The sequence below is a fragment of the Scylla paramamosain genome, chromosome 49, assembly GCF_035594125.1.
Source record: "Scylla paramamosain isolate STU-SP2022 chromosome 49, ASM3559412v1, whole genome shotgun sequence".
Lineage (NCBI taxonomy): Eukaryota > Metazoa > Arthropoda > Malacostraca > Decapoda > Portunidae > Scylla > Scylla paramamosain.
Genome location: NC_087199.1, coordinates 3,107,787 through 3,127,500, shown reverse-complemented (window position 1 = coordinate 3,127,500; position 19,714 = coordinate 3,107,787). Strand labels below are relative to the sequence as shown.

The following is a 19,714-nucleotide window of genomic DNA, read 5'->3' as shown; positions in this document are numbered from 1 at the left end:
AATTTGGCTGAACACTAAAGTAATAAAAGGGGACACTGTTAACGTCAACCACAAAATGTATGTACAAAAGCTTAATACTGCCCATACACTTTATTGTGCACTATAAGGGTTGATTGACATGATTTCCATCAACCATACCTGCCTTGTCTCCTCCACTAAACACATCATTATTATTTATTTATTTGGTATGATAATTGTTAAATCTGCCTGCCTATGTCTACCTGTTTCTATACCAGGATAGCAATCACACATGGGATGGCCCAGACAAGTAGTAGTAGTAGTAGTAGTAGTAGTAGTAGTAGTAGTAGTAGTAGTAGTAGTAGTAGTAGTAGTAGTAGTAGTAGTAGTAGTAGTAGTAGTAGTAGTAGTAGCAGCAGCAGCAGCAGCAACAGCAGTAGTAGTAGTACAGTAAAATCCCTCTTATCCGGCATCAACAGGACCGCCGACATGCCGGATACTTGAATATTGCTGGATACTTGAATGGAAGTGAAATTATGTCCACAATCACCACCCTACACTCACGCATCTTACCATAACAAAGATCAGCTGATCTGATCAGCTGCTTAAGTGTAAGCACAACACGCTTCCTCTTTTCTACAACTTTAAGCATGATGAAGGCGTCAGGCGATAAACAGTGCACACACAGGACAGAGTCACTGAGTAAACACAGTGCAGTGGGCCGCAGATGCGCGAAGCAGTGCGCTCTGGTGGCGAGGGGACAAAGTATGCCTCGCGTGGGAATTTTAATTGATTTTATGAGTACACATTGATTTTTTATTGATTTTAAGGCTCGGGGAAAAATGTGCCGGATACTTGAAGCTGCCAGATACTCGAATGCCGGATGAGAGGGATTTTACTGTAGTAGTAGTAGTAGTAGTAGTAGTAGCAATCTCTTACCTGTTAATCTTAATGTGGATGGAGGTAGGGGTGGCTGTGGTGGTGATGGTGGGGGTGGTGGTGATAGTGGTGGTGGTGGAGGTGGTAGGGGTCATCGCTCCCCCTCCCTTACCCCCACACGAATTAAAAGGTGCCTGGACACATTGCCACCTGACCTCTGGTACTGGAAGAGGTCAACAGGTCACACATGAACAGGTCACACATGAATATATAGACTGCCTACTATTATTATTATTATTGGTGTTATTTTTGTCTAAATATATATTTTCATGGCAGATACAAGAGAGAGAGAGAGAGAGAGAGAGAGAGAGAGAGAGAGAGAGAGAGAGAGAGAGAGAGAGAGAGAGAGAGAGAGAGAGAGAGAGAGAGAGAGAGAGAGAGAGAGAGAGAGAGAGAAACACCCCCCCAAAAAAAATAAATAAAAAAAATAAAAAAAAAATGAGAAATAAAAACTCACCGCTCTGGGCGACGATACATTGGACCCCACACCAGCAGAGGCAGCAGTGGCTGTGGAGGGGGCAGGGCGGGTGGAGGAGGACGGGGTGGCGGAGAGGCAGCGGGATGGAGGGCCCATGGCGGTGTGGGAGGGCAGCGGGGGGAGGTGGGCAGCCTGCTGGAGGGCAGTGGCCACACTATCATACCCCTCGGCTGCCAGGTGGCTCTGGATTAGCTGGAGTAACTGCTTCTTGTTGTAGTGGATCTTGGTCTGGGCCACCACATCCGCCTGGTGGAAGAACACAAGGCTCAGTAAAGACGTGGCAGTCCCTGTATAAAACAGGCCTGCCTGTCTCCACCTGTCATGCCCATCCATACACTTGTCTAGTCTTTCAAAGCTCATAACAACATGCAACACAAGAACACAAGGGTTGGTGCAGGAAGCCATCAGGCCTACACGTGGCAGTCCCTTTACATCACCTACCTACCTGCCTGTTTCCACCTCTCACTCATACACATACAACCCCATACATGGACATACAGCCCCAACACACACTTACCCGATGTATACTCTGCATGGACACATCAGCAGCAGCCCCCACAGTGTGTTCCCAGCCCCCAGACACTGCTTTGATGAGGTCCAGTGCATGGCGTTGAAACTTCACATGCTCTGCTCTCTTGTCTTGCAATATTGGCTCCTTCATCAGTACTGTTTAAGAGAGAGAGAGAGAGAGAGAGGCAGAGTGTGTGTTAGCTTGTACTGGAGTGTGGTGGTGGTGGTGGTGGTGGTGGTGGTGTGTGTGTGTGTGTGTGTGTGTGTGTGTGTGTGTGTGTGTGTGTGTGTGTGTGTGTGTGTGTGTGTGTGTGTGTGTGTGTGTGTGTGTGTGTGTGTGGACCTGTTTGGGTGTGTTTGGATGTGTTTGAACATGACTGGGTGAGTTTGCATGTGTTTTTTGTGTGTTTGAACTCTTTCAGGAGGGAGGCTGCAACACACTTGTCCTTCAACTATGGATGATCTTTCTGACCTTTTTTGGGGGGACTGGCACCTCAGAGGGTCTTTTTTCTTCTTTGGTCAGTGTCATCCTCACATAAAAAGGAAAAAAAATCAGAAAAAACTCAGCACACTCATAAATAAATAAATAAATAAAACAAAACACTACCAACTCTCCCTCTCACTCCCCCATCCTCCCACTTGCTCACTCCTTCCATCTGGCCAAAGAAAGTACTGCATCAGACTCTGACTAAACTCAGTGTTTTAACTTTTAACATTTTTGTTTTTAAATGTGTTCAATATATGGGGTATGTATGAAGTGTATAGGACTTTTTTTGTTGTTTTCTTGAGACTTCTTGTTTTCTTAGGCAAATTTAACATATATTGTTGGTCTATTTAATACAGGGAGTCTTGGGTTCATGACACTGGCACTGGCTGTCTTGTGCCTCTGCACTGGCACCCACCAGTTCCTGACCTCCCTGCAGCCATCCAGCCACAGGCAAGCAGTGCTGGGCACTGGCAGGAACAAGAGGGGAGGGGGTGTTGCAGGGGAGAGACAGAGGAGTCCCAGGGTGATAGAAAGGAGAAGGGGTTGAAGAGGGGAGGGAACCAGTGGGTGCCAGGATACATTCCCTTTTGATGGTGTTTGTTTGTGTTACTGAATGACTTCACTGTTTTTCATTTGCTGTATGACCTCGTGTGTGTTTTGACTGGCACAGCAGTCAAGGCCTGATGTCCCAGATGACGCCTTCACAGCATCACAGCACCAGCACAGCAAGTCACACACTGCAGGCTGGCTCAGACTGACCCATGCCCACCATTGGGTCACCACAATGGAGGGACACAGCTCCCATGTGCCTCCAGGACCCCCTGTACTGTGAAGTCATCATCTAGGACATAAAAGCACAACTACTGTACTTAAAAAAAATAAATAAATAAAAAAAAAAAAAATAAATAAATAAATAAATAAATAAATAAAAATAAATAAATAAATAAATAAAAATAAATAAATAAATAAATAAATAAATAAATACATAAATAAATGAATAAAATAAAATAAATAAACACATAAATAAATCAGCAGAGGGGAATGTACAGGCACAAGCAAAGGCAGCATCGTGCAAGTCCTCGCTATCGAGCACCAAGGACTCTCTTTAAATAATAAACACTGAAGGATGCCCCTGTAATCTGACATTCCTCTCGGGGGGAGAGGCATGTGAAATATCCTCCTATCCCTGGGGGTCCTGACAGGAAGAGCACAGTGAAGAAAAAACACAGGAAACAGGAAAAAATAGTTAAATGGTGATTCACTCACACTGCAACTTTCCCGAGGTGAAGATGGGCAGTTTGCTCATGATCTGACGGGCAGCAAAGCTCCGGGACAGCCCCACCAGCACCCTGCAGGCCAGACCTCTCAGGCAGTCTGCGTCTGTGATGGGTGTCCTCTTGTGCAGCATGTTGAGCAGGTACTGGGGGTGCACAGGGAGCAGTGTGATGGAATGGGTGTGTGGGGGAATGTGCACCAAAGATCATGAGGAAATGGAAGCATCACACACACTACTCACACAGAGGGAGGAGAAATAATAATGAAAGTAATGAAGAAAAAGATTTGTGAGCAATGATCCAGGACACACTATCGCCTGAAAGGCACATAAATGGAATGTTCTGCTCTACATACAGCTTGTTAACAAACATTAGGGTGGCACTTAACTATTTAGATAAAGAAATGACGGAGAAAATTATAACAAGCATGATACAACCTAAACTGGAATACACAGCAGTAGTTTGGGCTCCACATAGAAAAAAAAGATATATAGAAACTGGAAAGAATACAGAGGAGTGTGACAAAGATGGTAGCAGAATTGAAAGACTTAAGCTATGAAGAAAGACTTGAAGAGATGGGATTACCAACACTACAAGAGAGAAGAGAAAGAGAAGACCTGATAACAATGTACAAATTAGTAAACAATATAGAAAGAATAGACAGAAATGACCTTGTACCACAGATGGAGGAGGGAGAGAGAGATGGATGAGGGGGCATGGGAAGAAAATAAAGAAGAGTGGATGTTCAAGCAACATCAAGAAATACAGCTTCCCTTATAGAACTATTGAAATCTGGAATGGTCTGAAGGAAGAGGTGGTTGTGGCAAACAGTGTACACATGTTTATAGACAAACTGTGGATAAATATGGTTATGGAGACAGGACAAAATGAACCTTGGCTCGTGTCCTGTACAATACAACTAGGTAAATACATCATTCACACTCTTAGCTCCCATCAGCCCCTGGTGAAAAGTGACAGTAGTAGTCTGTCTATCTATCTATATACTGGGCCAGCAATCCCACAGACAAAAGCCACACACACACACACACACACACACACACACAAAGGAGAGCATTTACACATCTGGATGAAAAAATTATAAAAAACTGATTATACACCCAAGACTGGAGTGTGCAGCTGTGGTGTGGTCACCTAGCACTAAGAAATCTATAATAAAATTAGAAGGAATACAAAGAGCCACAACAAAGTGACCTCCAAGTTTGAAGGATCTACTGTGTGAAGAAAGACTGTCTTAATTAAGTCTTATAACATTGGAACAGAGAAGAGAAAGAAATGAGCTGACCACTGCACAGAGTGATGACTGGAATGGAAGAGTTGAACAGGGAGGATTTGATGACATGGGATGCAAGTGGCTTGAGGGAACATAGTAGAAAACTGAAAAAAGATGCTTGTAGAAGAGATGTTAAGAAAAATATCTTCCCACAGAGAACCATGGAGGTCTGGAATGATTTACACAGGGAAGTCATTGATGAAAATACAACAAATGAATTTAAAAACAAAGTTAGGTAAAAATAGATATGGAGACAGGACAGCACCAGCATGCCTCTTTTCCTGTATGCCACAACTAGGTAAATACAACTAGGTAAATACAACACACACACACACACACACACTCAGTCCCGTCATCCCCTGGGGAAAGTGACAGTCTTGTGGACCACCCTACTACACCACAGGAGCTTAAGCACACCACAGCTGGCCACACCCACCCACAGCAAGGCCCTACAGCACACACTGGTCCACTGCCCTGCACCCACTCCAATCCTGAGACCACAGCAAGGCCCCACAGCACACACAGGGGTCAACACACCATAATGCCGTTGCTGGTCCTCACACAGTCCCACGCCCTCTTGATCTCCTCCTCCCCTGTGCTACGAGGGCGTTTGGAGGGGCTGCCCAGTGCTGGAGCCTCATGCAGCCCTGCAGTGGACATGTGCAGGGCGCCACTCCCTCCCTGTGGAACAAAGGATTGGTTAGCTGTCAGATTAAAAAATAAATAAATAAATAAATAAATAAATAAATAAATAAGTAAATAAATAAAGAAAGAAAAAAAGAAAAACTGGAAAAAAATGATTACTATAAAGTGAATATGAGAGGGTAAGATAATGGTAATTAAGAAAAGAAGAATGAGCTGGTTTGGGGAAAAAACAATTAGTAGGAAAAAAAAATAAAATAAAAAGCTGATTTCAATAACAATATGATGCTGTGAGATTAAGATGATAATCATAAAAAGAGGAATCAATTGGTTAGAGGAAAAAATAAAATAAATAAATAATAATAAATGAATAAACAGTACAGAAAAAATTGTAATTAGGATAACAAACAATATGATGGAGTACAATTTGTAAGATGGTAATTATGAAAAGAAAAGGAGATAGTTGGAAAAAAGATCAGAAACATGAGAGAGAGAGAGAGAGAGAGAGAGAGAGAGAGAGAGAGAGAATTTCATATACTAACTGATTCCAGTGATAGTTTAATAGGCTGTAGTGGAAGTTAATGGGGTTTTCAAGGGTGTTTTGATGGTTTCAGTGATAGTTTTCATGGTTCTATAGTTTAGTGGGCTGTAGTAGAAAGTACTGACATTTTGAAAGGTGTATTCATGATTCTTGCAATAGTATAAATAGAACACTATGTAATCAATGGAGAACAAAACACCTACACAGCTGAGAATCTTTCATCCAAAATTCCAAAATCTGAAAACCTCCAAAATCCTAATGTTTTTAATGGAGTCATGACACAACACAGATGGAAATTTCCACAAAGTGTTGGGAGGGTTTACAAAAAAAAAAAAAAAAATGTAAACATGACAGTGTTCCCATAAACCAAAGCTCCGCTGCTCGATGCACTGCCATGGAGGGTATCAAGGAGTGGCAACTTTGTCAGGCACAGTGGGAGGAGATGCCTCTCACGCTCCCCTGCCCGCTTCCCCTTGCCGTGACCTTCCCGTTTAATACTTCTTACATTACAGTGCATCCTGGCAAGCTTGACAACAAAGAGAAGAGTGTTGTGACGGCATCTGTTTTAGAGTAGCTCAGTAATTGTCATTCTGAAAGGAAGACAGGAAGATCAGAAGCAGCTGAAGGCTGCACCAGCGCTTGGAACAGCGGTCACTCTCTGTTGCCCTGCAGCTCACAAGCCGCTTCTGACTGAGAGAAAGAGGGCGCAGCAACTTGGTGTTTACAAGGCATACGTCCGATCAACTCACTATTCCTGTTTGTCTTCTTTTTTTGTCCAGAGCCTTTCTTTCTCTTGGGAGTGACAGCCGTTCCTGGTGCTGGTGCAGCCTTGGCCACCTGCATCACGGCTGTCTCTGATCTTCCCATCTTTCCTCCAGGTTCACAATTACCGAGCCCCTCTCAAACGAGGGCCATCAAAACACTCTTCTCTTGGTTGTTAAGCTCACTATGACTCATCATAATATAAGGAGAATGAAATGTGAGTGATGACATGAGAAGGTAGTGGCAAGTGGGAAATGGCAGGGGAGTGCAGGAGAGACAACTCCCTCTGCTGTGCTTGACAGTCTACAAGCTAAAGATTCTCACTCTCAGTGATTAAAAAACAGAGCATAGCATCTTCAGGGCATGCATTACCATGCAAGATAACTTGCCACTGTTTGATGCCTCCCATGGCTGTAAATTGAACATTCAAGCTTTGCTCTGTGGGCACGCTGTTGTGTTTACACTTTGTCAATATTTTTTTTGTGGCCATTGTAAAACTACAATCAGGGTACATGTACAAGACATATAGTGAGATGTAAAGGGATATCATGTTTAGACTCGGATGCCTTCCCCAAGTTGTCTCATTTTATAAATCCAAATAAAAATATTCCAATAACTGGAAAAATCTGAAATCTGCAACACTTTTGGTCCCACGAATTTCAGACAAGGGATTCTCAACTGTCATACCCACAATGAAAAGAAACACAACATTAACACGTCTGCTAATTTCCCGACACCCTGCACCTCACTCACCCTGGGTATAGGAGCACACAGACAGTTGATCAGGGTGCGCAGAGCTGCCTTTTGTATGGCTGGTGAGGTGGACGATGCAGACTGGACATTCTCCAGTATACAGGCCACCAGGATGGCATAGCCCGGCGCCTCCTGTTGACAACAATGAGGTATGAGCAAAAGAAATGTTCTGGTGTCCAGCTCCTCTGCTCTTGCTCCTTTCAACAGGGTGTTGTGGAAGTTAATGGGGCTTTCAAGGATGTTTTCAGAGTTATATAGTTTAACAGGTTGAAGTGGAAGTTACTGCAATTTTCAAGTATGTTTTCATGTTTCTATAGTTTAACTGGCTGAAGTGGAAGTTACTGGGGTTTTCAATTAAGTAATTCAAAACACACCTCATTATCTCTAACACACCACCACCACCACCACCACCACCACCACCACCACCACTACTACTATTACTACTTCTTTTTATTTAACCCTCTTCCTCCTTGTTCTACCAGCACCACCACCATCACCACCACAACCACCAGTACCAGCAGCAGCAGTACCTCACCTCGGCATCCAGCACAGGCTCATCAGCAAGGGGGATAGAGGTCTTGTCACACAGCGCTGCCTGGACTGCTGGCAACACACTGCATACATACAAGATGTCCAACGCCAACACTCCTGTCTCTGCCCTGCAGTGTGGAGAGACCATGTGTGTGTGTGTGTGTGTGTGTGTGTGTATGGAAAGGAAAGACAACAAAAGTAAGAGATATGAAGGTTTAATGACATTGGGTAAAAAAAAAAAAAGAAGAAGACAGTGTGTGTGTGTGTGTGTGTGTGTGTGTGTGTGTGTGTGTGTGTGTGTGTGTGTGTGTGTGTGTGTGTGTGTGTGTGTGTGTGTGTGTGTGTGTGTGTGTGTGTGTGTAGGAGGAGAAAAAAAGAGTAAAAGATGAATAAGTAAATGAGTGAGTGAGTGAGTGAGTGAGTGAGTGAGTGAGTGAGTGAGTGAGTGAGTTAGTGAGTCAGTGAGAGAGTACAATAGACAGAGAGAGAGAGAGAGAGAGAGAGAGAGAGAGAGAGAGAGAGAGAGAGAGAGAGAGAGAGAGAGAGAGAGAGAGAGAGAGAGAGAGAGAGAGAGAGAGAGAGAGAGAAATTTCATTCCATCACTTGTACATCCTTCCTAACTTATCCAAATCCTTCCCAATCTATCTCTATCTATCCCAAACCTAACCTATGTTTCTTTTTTTTTTATGTGGGAGGGACACTGGCCAAGGGCAACAAAAATCCAATAGAAAAAATGGCCACTGAAATGGCAGTCCCACAAAAGGGTCAAAGCAGTGGTCAAAAATTGAAGGATAAGTGTCTTGAAACCTCCCTCTTGAAGGAATTCAAGTCATAGGAAGGTGGAAATACAGAAGCAGGCAGGGAGTTCCAGAGTTTACCAGAGAAAGGGATGAATGATTGAGAATACTGGTTAACTCCTGCATTAGAGAAGGTGGACAGAATAGGGGTGAGAGAAAGAAGAGTCTTGTGCAGTGAGGCTGCGGGAGAAGGGGAGGCATGCAGTTAGCAAGATCAGAAGAGCAGTTAGCATGAAAATAGCGGTAGAAGACAGCTAGAGATGCAACATTGCGGCGGTTAGAGAGAGGCTGAAGACAGTCAGTTAGAGGAGAGGAGTTGATGAGACGAAAAGCTTTTGATTCCACCCTGTCTAGAAGAGCAGTATGAGTGGAACCCCCCCCAGACATGTGAAGCATACTCCATACATGGACGGATAAGGCCCTTGTACTGAGTTAGCAGCTGGGGGGGTGAGAAAAACTGGCGGAGACGTCTCAGAACACCTAACTTCATAGAAGCTGTTTCAGCTAGAGATGAGATGTGAAGTTTCCAGTTCAGATTATAAGTAAAGGACAGACCGAGGATGTTCAGTGTAGAAGAGGGGGACAGTTGAGTGTCATTGAAGAAGAGGGGATAGTTGTCTGGAAGGTTGTGTCGAGTTGATAGATGGAGGAATTGAGTTTTTGAGGCATTGAACAATACCAAGTTTGCTCTGCCTCAATCAGAAATTTTAGAAAGATCAGAAGTCAAGTGTTCTGTGGCTTCCCTGCGTGAAATGTTTACCTCCTGAAGGGTTGGACGTCTATGAAAAGATGTGGAAAAGTGCAGAGTGGTATCATCAGCGTAGGAGTGGATAGGACAAGAAGTTTGGTTTAGAGGGTCATTGATGAATAATAAGAAGAGAGAGGGTGACAGGACAGAACCCTGAGGAACACCACTGTTAATAGATTTAGGAGAAGAACAGCGACCGTCTACCACAGCAGCAATAGAGCGGTCAAAGGAAACTTGAGATGAAGTTACAGAGAGAAGGATAGAAGCTGTAGGAGGGTAGTTTGGAAATGAAAGCTTTGTGCCAGACTCTATCAAAAGTTTTTGATATGTCCAAGGCAACAGCAAAAGTTTCACCAAAATCTCTAAAAGAGGATGACCAAGACTCAGTAAGGAAAGCCAGATCACCAGTAGAGTGGCCTTGATGGAACCCATACTGGCGATCAGATAGAAGGTTGTGAAGAGATAGATGTTTAAGAATATTTCTGTTGAGGTTAGATTCAAAAACTTTAGATAGGCAGGAAATTAAAGCAATAGGACGGTAGTTTGAGGGATTAGAACGGTCACCCTTTTTAAGAACAGGCTGAATGTAGGCAAACTTCCAGCAAGAAGGAAAGGTAGATGTTGACAGACAGAGCTGAAAGAGTTTGACTAGGCGAGGTGCAAGCACAGAGGCACAGTTTCCAAGAACAATAGGAGGGACCCCATCAGATCCATAAGCCTTGAGGGTTTAGGCCAGTGAGGGCATGGAAAACATCATTGCGAAGAATTTTAATGGGTGGCATGAAGTAGTCAGAGGGTGGAGGAGAGAATCGTCCAAGGTAGAGTTTTTAGCAAAGGTTTGAGTGAAGAGTTCAGCTTTAGAAATAGATGTGATAGCAGTGGTGCCATCTGGTTGAAATAAAGGAGGGAAAGATGAAGAAGCAAAGTTATTGGAGATATTTTTGGCTAGATGCCAGAAGTCACGAGGGGAGTTAGATCTTGAAAGATTTTGACACTTTCTATTAATGAAGGAGTTTTTGGCTAGTTGGAGAATAGACTTGGCATGGTTCTGGGCAGAAATATAAAGTGCATGAGATTCTGGTGATGGAAGGCTTAAGTACCTTTTGTGGGCCACCTCTCTATCATGTATAGCACGAGAACAAGCTGTGTTAAACCAAGGTTTGGAAGGTTTAGGACGAGAAAAAGAGTGAGGAATGTACGCCTCCATGCCAGACACTATCACCTCTGTTATGCGCTCAGCACACAAAGACGGGTCTCTGACACGGAAGCAGTAGTCATTCCAAGGAAAATCAGCAAAATACCTCCTCAGGTCCCCCCAACTAGCAGAGGCAAAACGCCAGAGGCAGCTTCGCTTAGGAGGATCCTGAGGAGGGATTGGAGCGACAGGACAAGATACAGATATGAGATTGTGATCGGAGGAGCCCAATGGAGAAGAAAGGGCGACAGCATAAGCAGGATTAAAGGTCAGGAAAAGGTCAAGAATGTTGGGCGTATCTCCAAGACAGTCAGGAATACAAGTAGGGTGTTGCACCAATTGCTCTAGGTCGTGGAGGATAGCAAAGTTGAAGGCTAGTTCACCAGGATGGTCAGTGAAGGGAGAGGAAAGCCAAAGCTGGTGGTGAACATTGAAGTCTCCAAGAATGGAGATCTCTGCAAAAGGGAAGAGAGTCAGAATGTGCTCCACTTTGGAAGTTAAGTAGTCAAAGAATTTCTTATAGTCAGAGGAGTTAGGTGAGAGGTATACAGCACAGATAAATTTAGTTTGAGAGTGACTCTGTAGTCATAGCCAGATGGTAGAAAACTCGGAAGATTCAAGAGCGTGGGCAAGAGAGCAGGTTAAGTCATTGCGCACATAAACACAGCATCCAGCTTTAGATCGAAAATGAGGACAGAGAAAGTACAAGGGAACAGAAAAGGGGCTACTGTAACTGTATGTAACCTTCAACCTATCCAATTCATCATCACAGAACTTCTATCCCATTCCTAACCTAACCTAATCTAACCAAACCTATGTAACCTTTAACCTATCCAATTCATCACCCCAGGACTTCTACACCCTTCCCAACCTAACCCACCCACCTTCACTTCCACCAAAGCCTTCTCCATCCATTTGAACCTAACCTAACCAATCCTAACCTATATAACCTTCCCCAACCTATTTATCATCCCAGCACTCCAAACTCTAAGCACTCTACACCACTCCAAACACTTCATAACTCATCCTAACCTAACCTAATTTATTCATACCTATCCCACACCCTCCCTAACACACCCAAACCTAACCCATCCTAACTTCACTAATCCAAACCCTTCCCAATTCATGCTCACACTTCCTTACCAAACCTAACCTCCCACAGTACTTACTTTGGGGTGAGGGAGTCGCTCACCACCATGGCCACCAACTGGAGGAGCAATGGCAGCCCTTTGAGTGCCAGGAAGTTGTCAACCGGCCGCCAGTGTGACCGTGCTGGCAGGTAAGCCAAGAGGTACTCCACGCTGGCCTCCACCACCTCCTCCGACACATTGAAGGCCTGTGGAAGAGTGGAGGAGTGGAGGGAGGGACTATAGACACACAGGTTTTTAAAGGGTATTTTTACAGTTCTGGTGACAGGTTAACAAGCTTTCTGCATTACAAACAGGAGAAACACCCTTGAGAACCCAGCTAGTCGTCTCTGTGGCCTTGCATATGAATTGTGGTGAGAGAGCAGTGTTTCAGAGTGGGGGGGTGGGGGGGTTCTGTCTCACAACCACCATCACCACCACACATTGCTATCATCATCATCATCCTGACTATTTTCAGAAGCCACAGAGATGATTAGATGAGGTACCAAGAGTGTTTCTCCTGTTCACACTATAGAAATCTTGTTAATCTGTCACTACAACCATAAAATACCTTTAAAAACCTATATCACTTCAACCATTGCCTTTTGAAGGAGTGTTTCTCTTGTTGATAATGTAAAAATTTTCTTATCTCTCACTAGAACCTCAAAAACATCCTTAAATACCCATGTCACTACAACTAGAGCCTTTTGAAAGAGTGAATGAAGGAAGGGTAGCAAGGAAGGCAGTAGAAGAGCCTTTTGAAAGAGTGAATGAAGGAAGGGAAGCAAGGAAGGCAGTAGAAGAGCCTTTTGAAAGAGTGAATGAAGGAAGGGAAGCAAGGAAGGCAGTAGCAGTACAAGTAGTCACCTCCACCACATCCTCTGATGTGCAGAAAGTCTGGTGGAGTGTGGGATGGATGAGTGGGTGAGTGGAGGAAGGAAGTCTATCTATCTATATACCAAGGTGCTGAAAGTGATGCTGGATTGTAGGCAGAGATGAAAGTTGCTGAGAAAGAGTTACAGTAATGGCGAGTGTGAGAGTTGCTGGTGCTGGCCCCTAAAGAAAACTCCCAAAAGGGTCATCCAAAACTGTGTTGAAGCATCCCTCCTGACACGAGTTCAAGTTATAGCAGGGGGGAAATACAGAAACAGGCAGGGAGTTCAGGAGTTTGCCAGAAAAGGGGAAGAAAGAATGAGAATACTGGTTAACTCTTGCATTAGAGAGGTGGACAGAATAGTGTTGAAAGATTGAGAATACTGGTTAACCCTTGCATCAGGGAGGTGGACAGAATAGTGATGAAAGATTGAGAATACTGGTTAACTCTTGCATTAGGGAGGTGGATAGAATAGTGGTGAAAGATTGAGAATACTGGTTAACTCTTGCATCAGGGAGGTGGACAGAATAGTGTAGAAAGATTGAGAATACTGGTTAACTTTTGCATCAGGTAGGTTGATAGAATCAATCCAGGGACAGACAGCCAAATATCCCATAGTCACTAACAAAACCCCTGAGTGCTCCTTCTCACCTTATAGGGCGGCGTGGAGGGCTGCGGGTGGATGGAAGAGATGCGCTGGAGGTGCTGCACCTTGAGGGCCAGGTGGGCCTCGAAGTACTGCTTAAGGCTCAGGCACACCTGCTTCACTGTCTGCCAGGCCATGGTATCCGTAGAGGCAGAGTTCTCCAGGTGCTCCGGCTCCCATGTCTCCTGCAGCAGTGGCAGTGTGGACAGCAGGTTCAGCAGCTTGCGCAGCCCGTCCTGGGAACACCAAGCCACAGAGAACAAGTCAGTAAGAATGCAAGGAGTCTGAGGTGTGAGGTGAGGCGGCACACAGGAGGCCAGCAGTGTGTGGTGTATGTGGTGTGGCTAAGTGTGTGTGTCAGGTGGACCAGCAGGGATTCATCAGGCCAAGAACAAGGAGAATTGTTTTGGGGATAATTTGCCTTGGGAGAGTTCTGCCACCTGCTTGCACTGCACCAGGAAGAGGTGTGTGGCCTGCCTGTGGGAGGAGCAAGGTGCAGACAGAGCACCAAGCAAGCATGAACACACCTGGCACCTGACCTTCCTTAGCCCTCTGAGTCTGTTAAGTCTTATACTCTCATTGTGGGCTAAGATTATACAATTTTACAAAGCTTCATGAGTGCTGTCTTAATCAGTGAGCTGTGTTGTGTCTGGCAAAATTCTTGGTCTTAAAGTATCTAGTTTTGTACAATTTGGAGTTGAAATGAACCACTTCAGTAAGTTCCAAGGAGCCACTCAGGCTTTAGGGGTTAACAAGTGAACACCTTGAACAGCCATCAAGTTTTGCAAATTCCTTGCATTTATCTACTGGGAGAATTGCTGATATTATTTTTTCAAAGCCAATTTGTTACTAGTGTTCCCCATCCATGCAGTGCTGAGAGAGGCCCTTGTCACCTGCTGAATGAGGTGGTGAAGCAGGGTGCAGACACAACACCAAACACCAGTGTTGACACCCTGTACATAATTTTCCTTCAACAAGTGTACATAACAACATACAACACAAGAACACAAGGGTTGGTGCAGGAAGCCATCAGGCCTCCACGCGGCAGTCCCTGTATAAAACATGCCTGCCTGTTTCCATCTGTCATACCCATCCATACACTTGTCTAGTCTTTCACAGCTCAGAACAACATACAACACAAGAACACAAGGGTTGGTGCAGGAAGCCATCAGGCCTACACGTGACAGTCCCTGTATAAAACATGCCTGCCTGTCTCCACCTGTCATCCCCATCCATACACTTGTCTAGTCTTTCACAGCTCCTTATTGATTCAGCACTGACAGCCTGACAACTGAACCCATTCTGTTCATCAACCACTCTGTGCAACCTGTCACCTGCTTGTCGAAGTGGTCCAGCAGGGTGCGGAACCTGAACACCATGCCGAAGAACATGACAGCATGGGTGCGGGAGGAGTGGTGGGCGCACTCCAGCAGCCACAGCGCATAGCAGGTCACCTCCCGCACTGTGCGCTCCGGCAGCAGGCAGATGCGCTCCACCGCCTCCTCGCAGTATGCCAGATACCACAGGCACAGCGCCACGCCATCCGCTGGGAGGGACGGCCGTGGCACCTAGAGGAGAGAGTGAGAGTGGGAGGGAATGTTGGTTTTATTGGTGCTGCCTACCATGCCCACTACAAGCACACCCAAACACTCCAAAACACACCAAAACACTCCAAAACACACCAAAACACACACAAACACTCCCAAACACTTCCAAACACCCCCAAAACACCTCCAAACATGCCTCATCATTCCAGCAACAATAACCCCCAGCCAGCACCTATTCAACCAGTTTATTTTGCCTTAATTATTCCAAAATTATGTTATTATGCACAACTGCATGTTTTTTTTCTTCTTTTTAATAGCTTTCAACTTGATGATGGGTTCAACCCATCTAAAAAAAAAAAAAAAAAAAAAAAAAAAAAAAAAAAAAAAAGTGAGAAATTTGCTGTGTGACACTGCCTCAAGCCTTTCAGTGCATCAAGACACAACTGGCAGCAGCAGAAGCAATGCGTGGAATCTTTACAATCATCTACAGGAAAGCCAGTAATGAAAAATACCACATTTTGCAATTTCTTCCCAGTTCAAAGATTGGGTGTGGGTGTGGAACAAGTAGAGGCATTTCAGAGTGACTGATGATTAGGGAAAGGTGTACCAGGTGGCAGACAAAGGGTTAACACTCCTACAACAACCTGCTGCCACCACCACTCACCTTCAGCAGCTCCTGGATGCCACCCATATTGACAAACTCCAGGCAGAACTTTTTGTGGAAGAGCAGGGAGCCGAGGAAGCGCAGTCCCTCGAAGGAGAGGCGCGCATTGCCCACCCGCCGCACCTGCATGTAGTGAATGATGAGCTCCAGCGCGTGGTACTCATACACGTGACCCAGTGACTGTATGAGAGAAGGGAGAGGGGGGGAGAGAGAGAGAGAGAGAGAGAGAGAGAGAGAGAGGGTGCATGAGGTTGGTGGTGGTAGTGGTCATTATTCTTCTATTTTTATTTCTACATGCCCAAAGACACTAAAACCATTCTGAATACACCCACATGTCCCCAAAACAACCCAAACCATACAAAACACCTTTGCACTTCAAAACACACCCAAATCTTCCCCAAACACACCCTAATAACCCCAATAACCTAACCTAACCCAAAACATTTCAACATTTGGTGCCTTGGACATATCAAAAGCCTTTGATAGAGTCTGGCACAAAGCTTTGATTTCCAAACTACCTTCCTATGGCTTCTATCCTTCTCTCTGTAACTTCATCTCCAGTTTCCTTTCTAACCGTTCTATTGCTGCTGTGGTAGACAGTCACTGTTCTTCTCCTAAATCTATTAACAGTGGTGTTCCTCAGGGTTGTGTCCTGTCACCCACTCTCTTCTTATTATTCATCAATGACCCTCTAAACCAAACTTCTTGTCCCATCCACTCCCACGCTGATGATACCACCCTGCACTTTTCCACGTCTTTTCATAGATGTCCAACCCTTCAGGAAGCAAACATTTCACGCAGGGAAGCCACAGAACGCCTGACTTCTGATCTTTCTAAAATTTCTGATTGGGGCAGAGCAAACTTGGTATTGTTCAATGCCTCAAAAACTCAATTCTTCTATCTATTAACTCAACACAACCTTCCAGACAACTATCCACTCTTCTTCAAAGACACTCAACTGTCCCCCTCTTCTACACAGAACATCCTCAGTCTATCCTTTACTTATAATCTGAACTGGAAACTTCACATTTCATCTCTAGCTAAAACAGCTTCTATGAAGTTATGCATTCTGAGATGTCTCCGCCAGTTTTTCTCACCCCCCCCCAGCAGCTAACTCTGTACAAGGGCCTTATCCGTCCATGTATGAAGTATGCTTCACATGCCTGGGGGGGTTCCACTCATACTACTCTTCTAGACAGGGTGGAATCAAAAGCTTTTCGTCTCATCAACTCCTCTCCTCTAACTGACTGTCTTCAGTCTCTCTCTCACTGCCGCAATGTTGCATCTCTAGCTGTCTTCTACCGCTATTTTCATGCTAACTGCTCTTCTGATCTTGCTAACTGCATGCCTTCCCTTCTCCCGCGGCCTCGCTGCACAAGACTTTCTTATTTTTCTCACCCCTATTCTGTCCACCTCTCTAACACAAGAGTTAACCAGTATTCTCAATCATTCATCCCTTTCTCTGGTAAACTCTGGAACTCCCTGCCTGTTTCTGTATTTCCACCTTCCTATGACTTGAACTCCTTCAAGAGGGAGGTTTCAACACACTTATCCTTCAATTTTTTACTACCACTTTGGACCCTTTTCTGGGACGGGCATCTCTGTTTTTTTTTTATTGGATTTTTGTTGCCCTTGGCAACAAAAATCCCTCCTACATAAAAAAAAAAAAAGGGTGTTTATTATTGATATTATTATCATACTTTTCCACTGCAGCCTGTTAACTATCACCAGAACCATGAAAACACTCTTGAAAACTCCAGTAACTTCCACAACACCCTGTTAAACTATAGAACCTTGAAAACACCCCTGAAAACCCCAGTAACTTCCACAGCAGCCTGTTAAACTATAGAACTATGAAAACACCCTTGAAAACCCAGTAACTTCCACTACAGCCTTTTGAAAGCAATGCAATGAGAGCAGTAAAACATGCAAAGAAACTCTTACACACACACACACACACACACACACACACACACACACACTCCTCACCTCCTGATACTCCCCAATTGGCCTCAGGTACTTGAGAATAAACATCTGCTGTGTGTCACGTGTTACAGGATACATCTGGTAGGTGCCCACAATATAGCTTCCCATCTCTGCCCAAGACGAGTTCGAACAGTCCGAATTCAGCAGGAGCTCTGACACCTCCCCTCCGATGCCAATGGTCCCTTTGGACGCAGACTTAGGTGACCCGAAGATGTTGAAAGTTCCACTTGAGTTGGCATTCTTTGTGGGGGTTGACACGGTGGTGGTGGTGGTGGTGCTTGTTGCTGCTGGAGACACTGTGTTGTTGTTGTTGTTATTGTTGTTGTTGTTAATGGTGGTGGTGGTGGTGGTGGTGGGGCTTGTGGTGATGGTGGTGGTGGTGGTGGTGCCTGTGATTTATAAGGTTTTGGTTAGGTTAGGTTTGGTGTGTGTGTGTGTGTGTGTGTGTGTGTGTGTGGAGTAAAATAATTCAATTTATTTGATGCTACTACTACTATAATACTACTAATATTGCTACTATTACTACTACTACTATTATAACTATCATTATTACAACTACTACTACATCCTTGAAAACCCCAATAACGTACACTACAGCACTTAGAAAACCCTCATAACTTAATCTACATTACATACATACATACACACAGTAAGAGTGTCTCCCCCAAAATAGTGTGGCAACCAAGACATGGCACACAACTCTCACAGTCACACTCATTCACACTCTCTCAGGCCCCTGCTGGTGGAGAGAAAGTACCCCTGCCTCACTTTACAGGGATCAGGGGAGAGAAAGTACTCCTGCCTCACTTTGGACTCTCTGCTCTCACCTTTCACTTTCTTAGGAGAGGGAGGGCTGAGTGTCGCCTCCTCCCCATTAGTAGTCGGATGTGATGGGCGTGTTTGGGAGCACAGGGATTCCTTGTTGAGGTGTGCAAACGGTCGCTCTGGTACACTTGTGGCCTCTCCTCCTCCTCCTCCTCCTACTCCACCGCCACCTCCTCCTTCCACTCCTTGTACTGCCTCGCCGCCTCCACCTACAGAAAGGTTGGTTTGGTTAGGTTAGTGATAGTGATGAAAGATTGAAAATACTGATTAACTCTTGCATCAGGGAGATGGATAGAATAGTGGTGAAACACTGAGAATACTGGTTAATTCTTGCATCAGGGAGGTGGACAGAATAGTGGTGAAAGATTGAGAATACTGGTTAGCTCTTGCATCAGGGAGTTGGACAGAATAGTGATGAAAGACTGGGAATACTGGTGAGAGCATAGGCTAATAGTGATGAAAGATTGGGAATACTGGTGAGAGCACAGGCTAAGTCTTACATCAGGGCGCTGGCCACACACCTTCATCCTTGAGGTCCCACAGCCGCCGCAGCATGAGAGGCACCAGGTGAGTGTTGTAGTCTCTGAAGGAGGCGGCAATCTCTGGCACGTCCATCGCAGCAGCCAGTAATCCCGTGGCGTAGGTCCTGAGCGGCTCTGGCCCACTCTCTGCCCAGGAGAACAGGCATATCACTGTTGTCTCTGACCCTTCAAATACCTGCCACAAGAGAGAGGAGGGAGGCGTGAGAACACAAGAACACAAGGGTTGGTGCAGGAAGTCATTAGGCCTACACATGGCAGTCCCTGTATAAAACATGCCTGCCTGTCTCCACCTGTCATCCTCATCCATACACTTGTCTAGTCTTTCAAAGCTCATAACAACATACAACACAAGAACACAAGGGTTGGTGCAGGAAGCCATCAGGCCTACACGTGGCAGTCCCTGTATAAAACATGCCTGCCTGTTTTTGCCTGTCATCCCTACCCATACACTTGTCTAGTCTTTCAAAGCTCCCTAGTAACTCACCACTAACAGCCTGACTACTGAGTCCATTCTATTCATCCACCACTCTGAGAACCAATTCCTTCTTGCCTCTTTTTAGTCCTAACTTGATGAGGTTTACATCCATTACTTATGTG

At 44.9% G+C, this 19,714-nt stretch overlaps 1 protein-coding gene across 1 annotated transcript in view; it reads right to left on the bottom strand.

Annotated features, from left to right (window-relative positions):
- LOC135095484 (protein mahjong-like) overlaps positions 1–19,714 on the bottom strand; it is a 44,046-nt gene that overhangs the window by 14,840 nt on the left and 9,492 nt on the right. Inside the window, exons 4-17 of the mRNA XM_063996333.1 lie at positions 19,097–19,292; positions 18,578–18,784; positions 17,754–18,139; positions 15,765–15,944; positions 14,888–15,121; positions 13,559–13,789; positions 12,076–12,242; positions 8,171–8,294; positions 7,636–7,767; positions 5,475–5,618; positions 3,639–3,792; positions 1,893–2,041; positions 1,355–1,621; positions 1,010–1,060 (exon numbers count right to left, since the gene is read on the bottom strand). Coding sequence (XP_063852403.1) covers positions 1,010–1,060; positions 1,355–1,621; positions 1,893–2,041; positions 3,639–3,792; positions 5,475–5,618; positions 7,636–7,767; positions 8,171–8,294; positions 12,076–12,242; positions 13,559–13,789; positions 14,888–15,121; positions 15,765–15,944; positions 17,754–18,139; positions 18,578–18,784; positions 19,097–19,292 — 2,622 coding nt within the window. The remainder of the gene's footprint in view (positions 1–1,009; positions 1,061–1,354; positions 1,622–1,892; positions 2,042–3,638; positions 3,793–5,474; positions 5,619–7,635; positions 7,768–8,170; positions 8,295–12,075; positions 12,243–13,558; positions 13,790–14,887; positions 15,122–15,764; positions 15,945–17,753; positions 18,140–18,577; positions 18,785–19,096; positions 19,293–19,714) is intronic.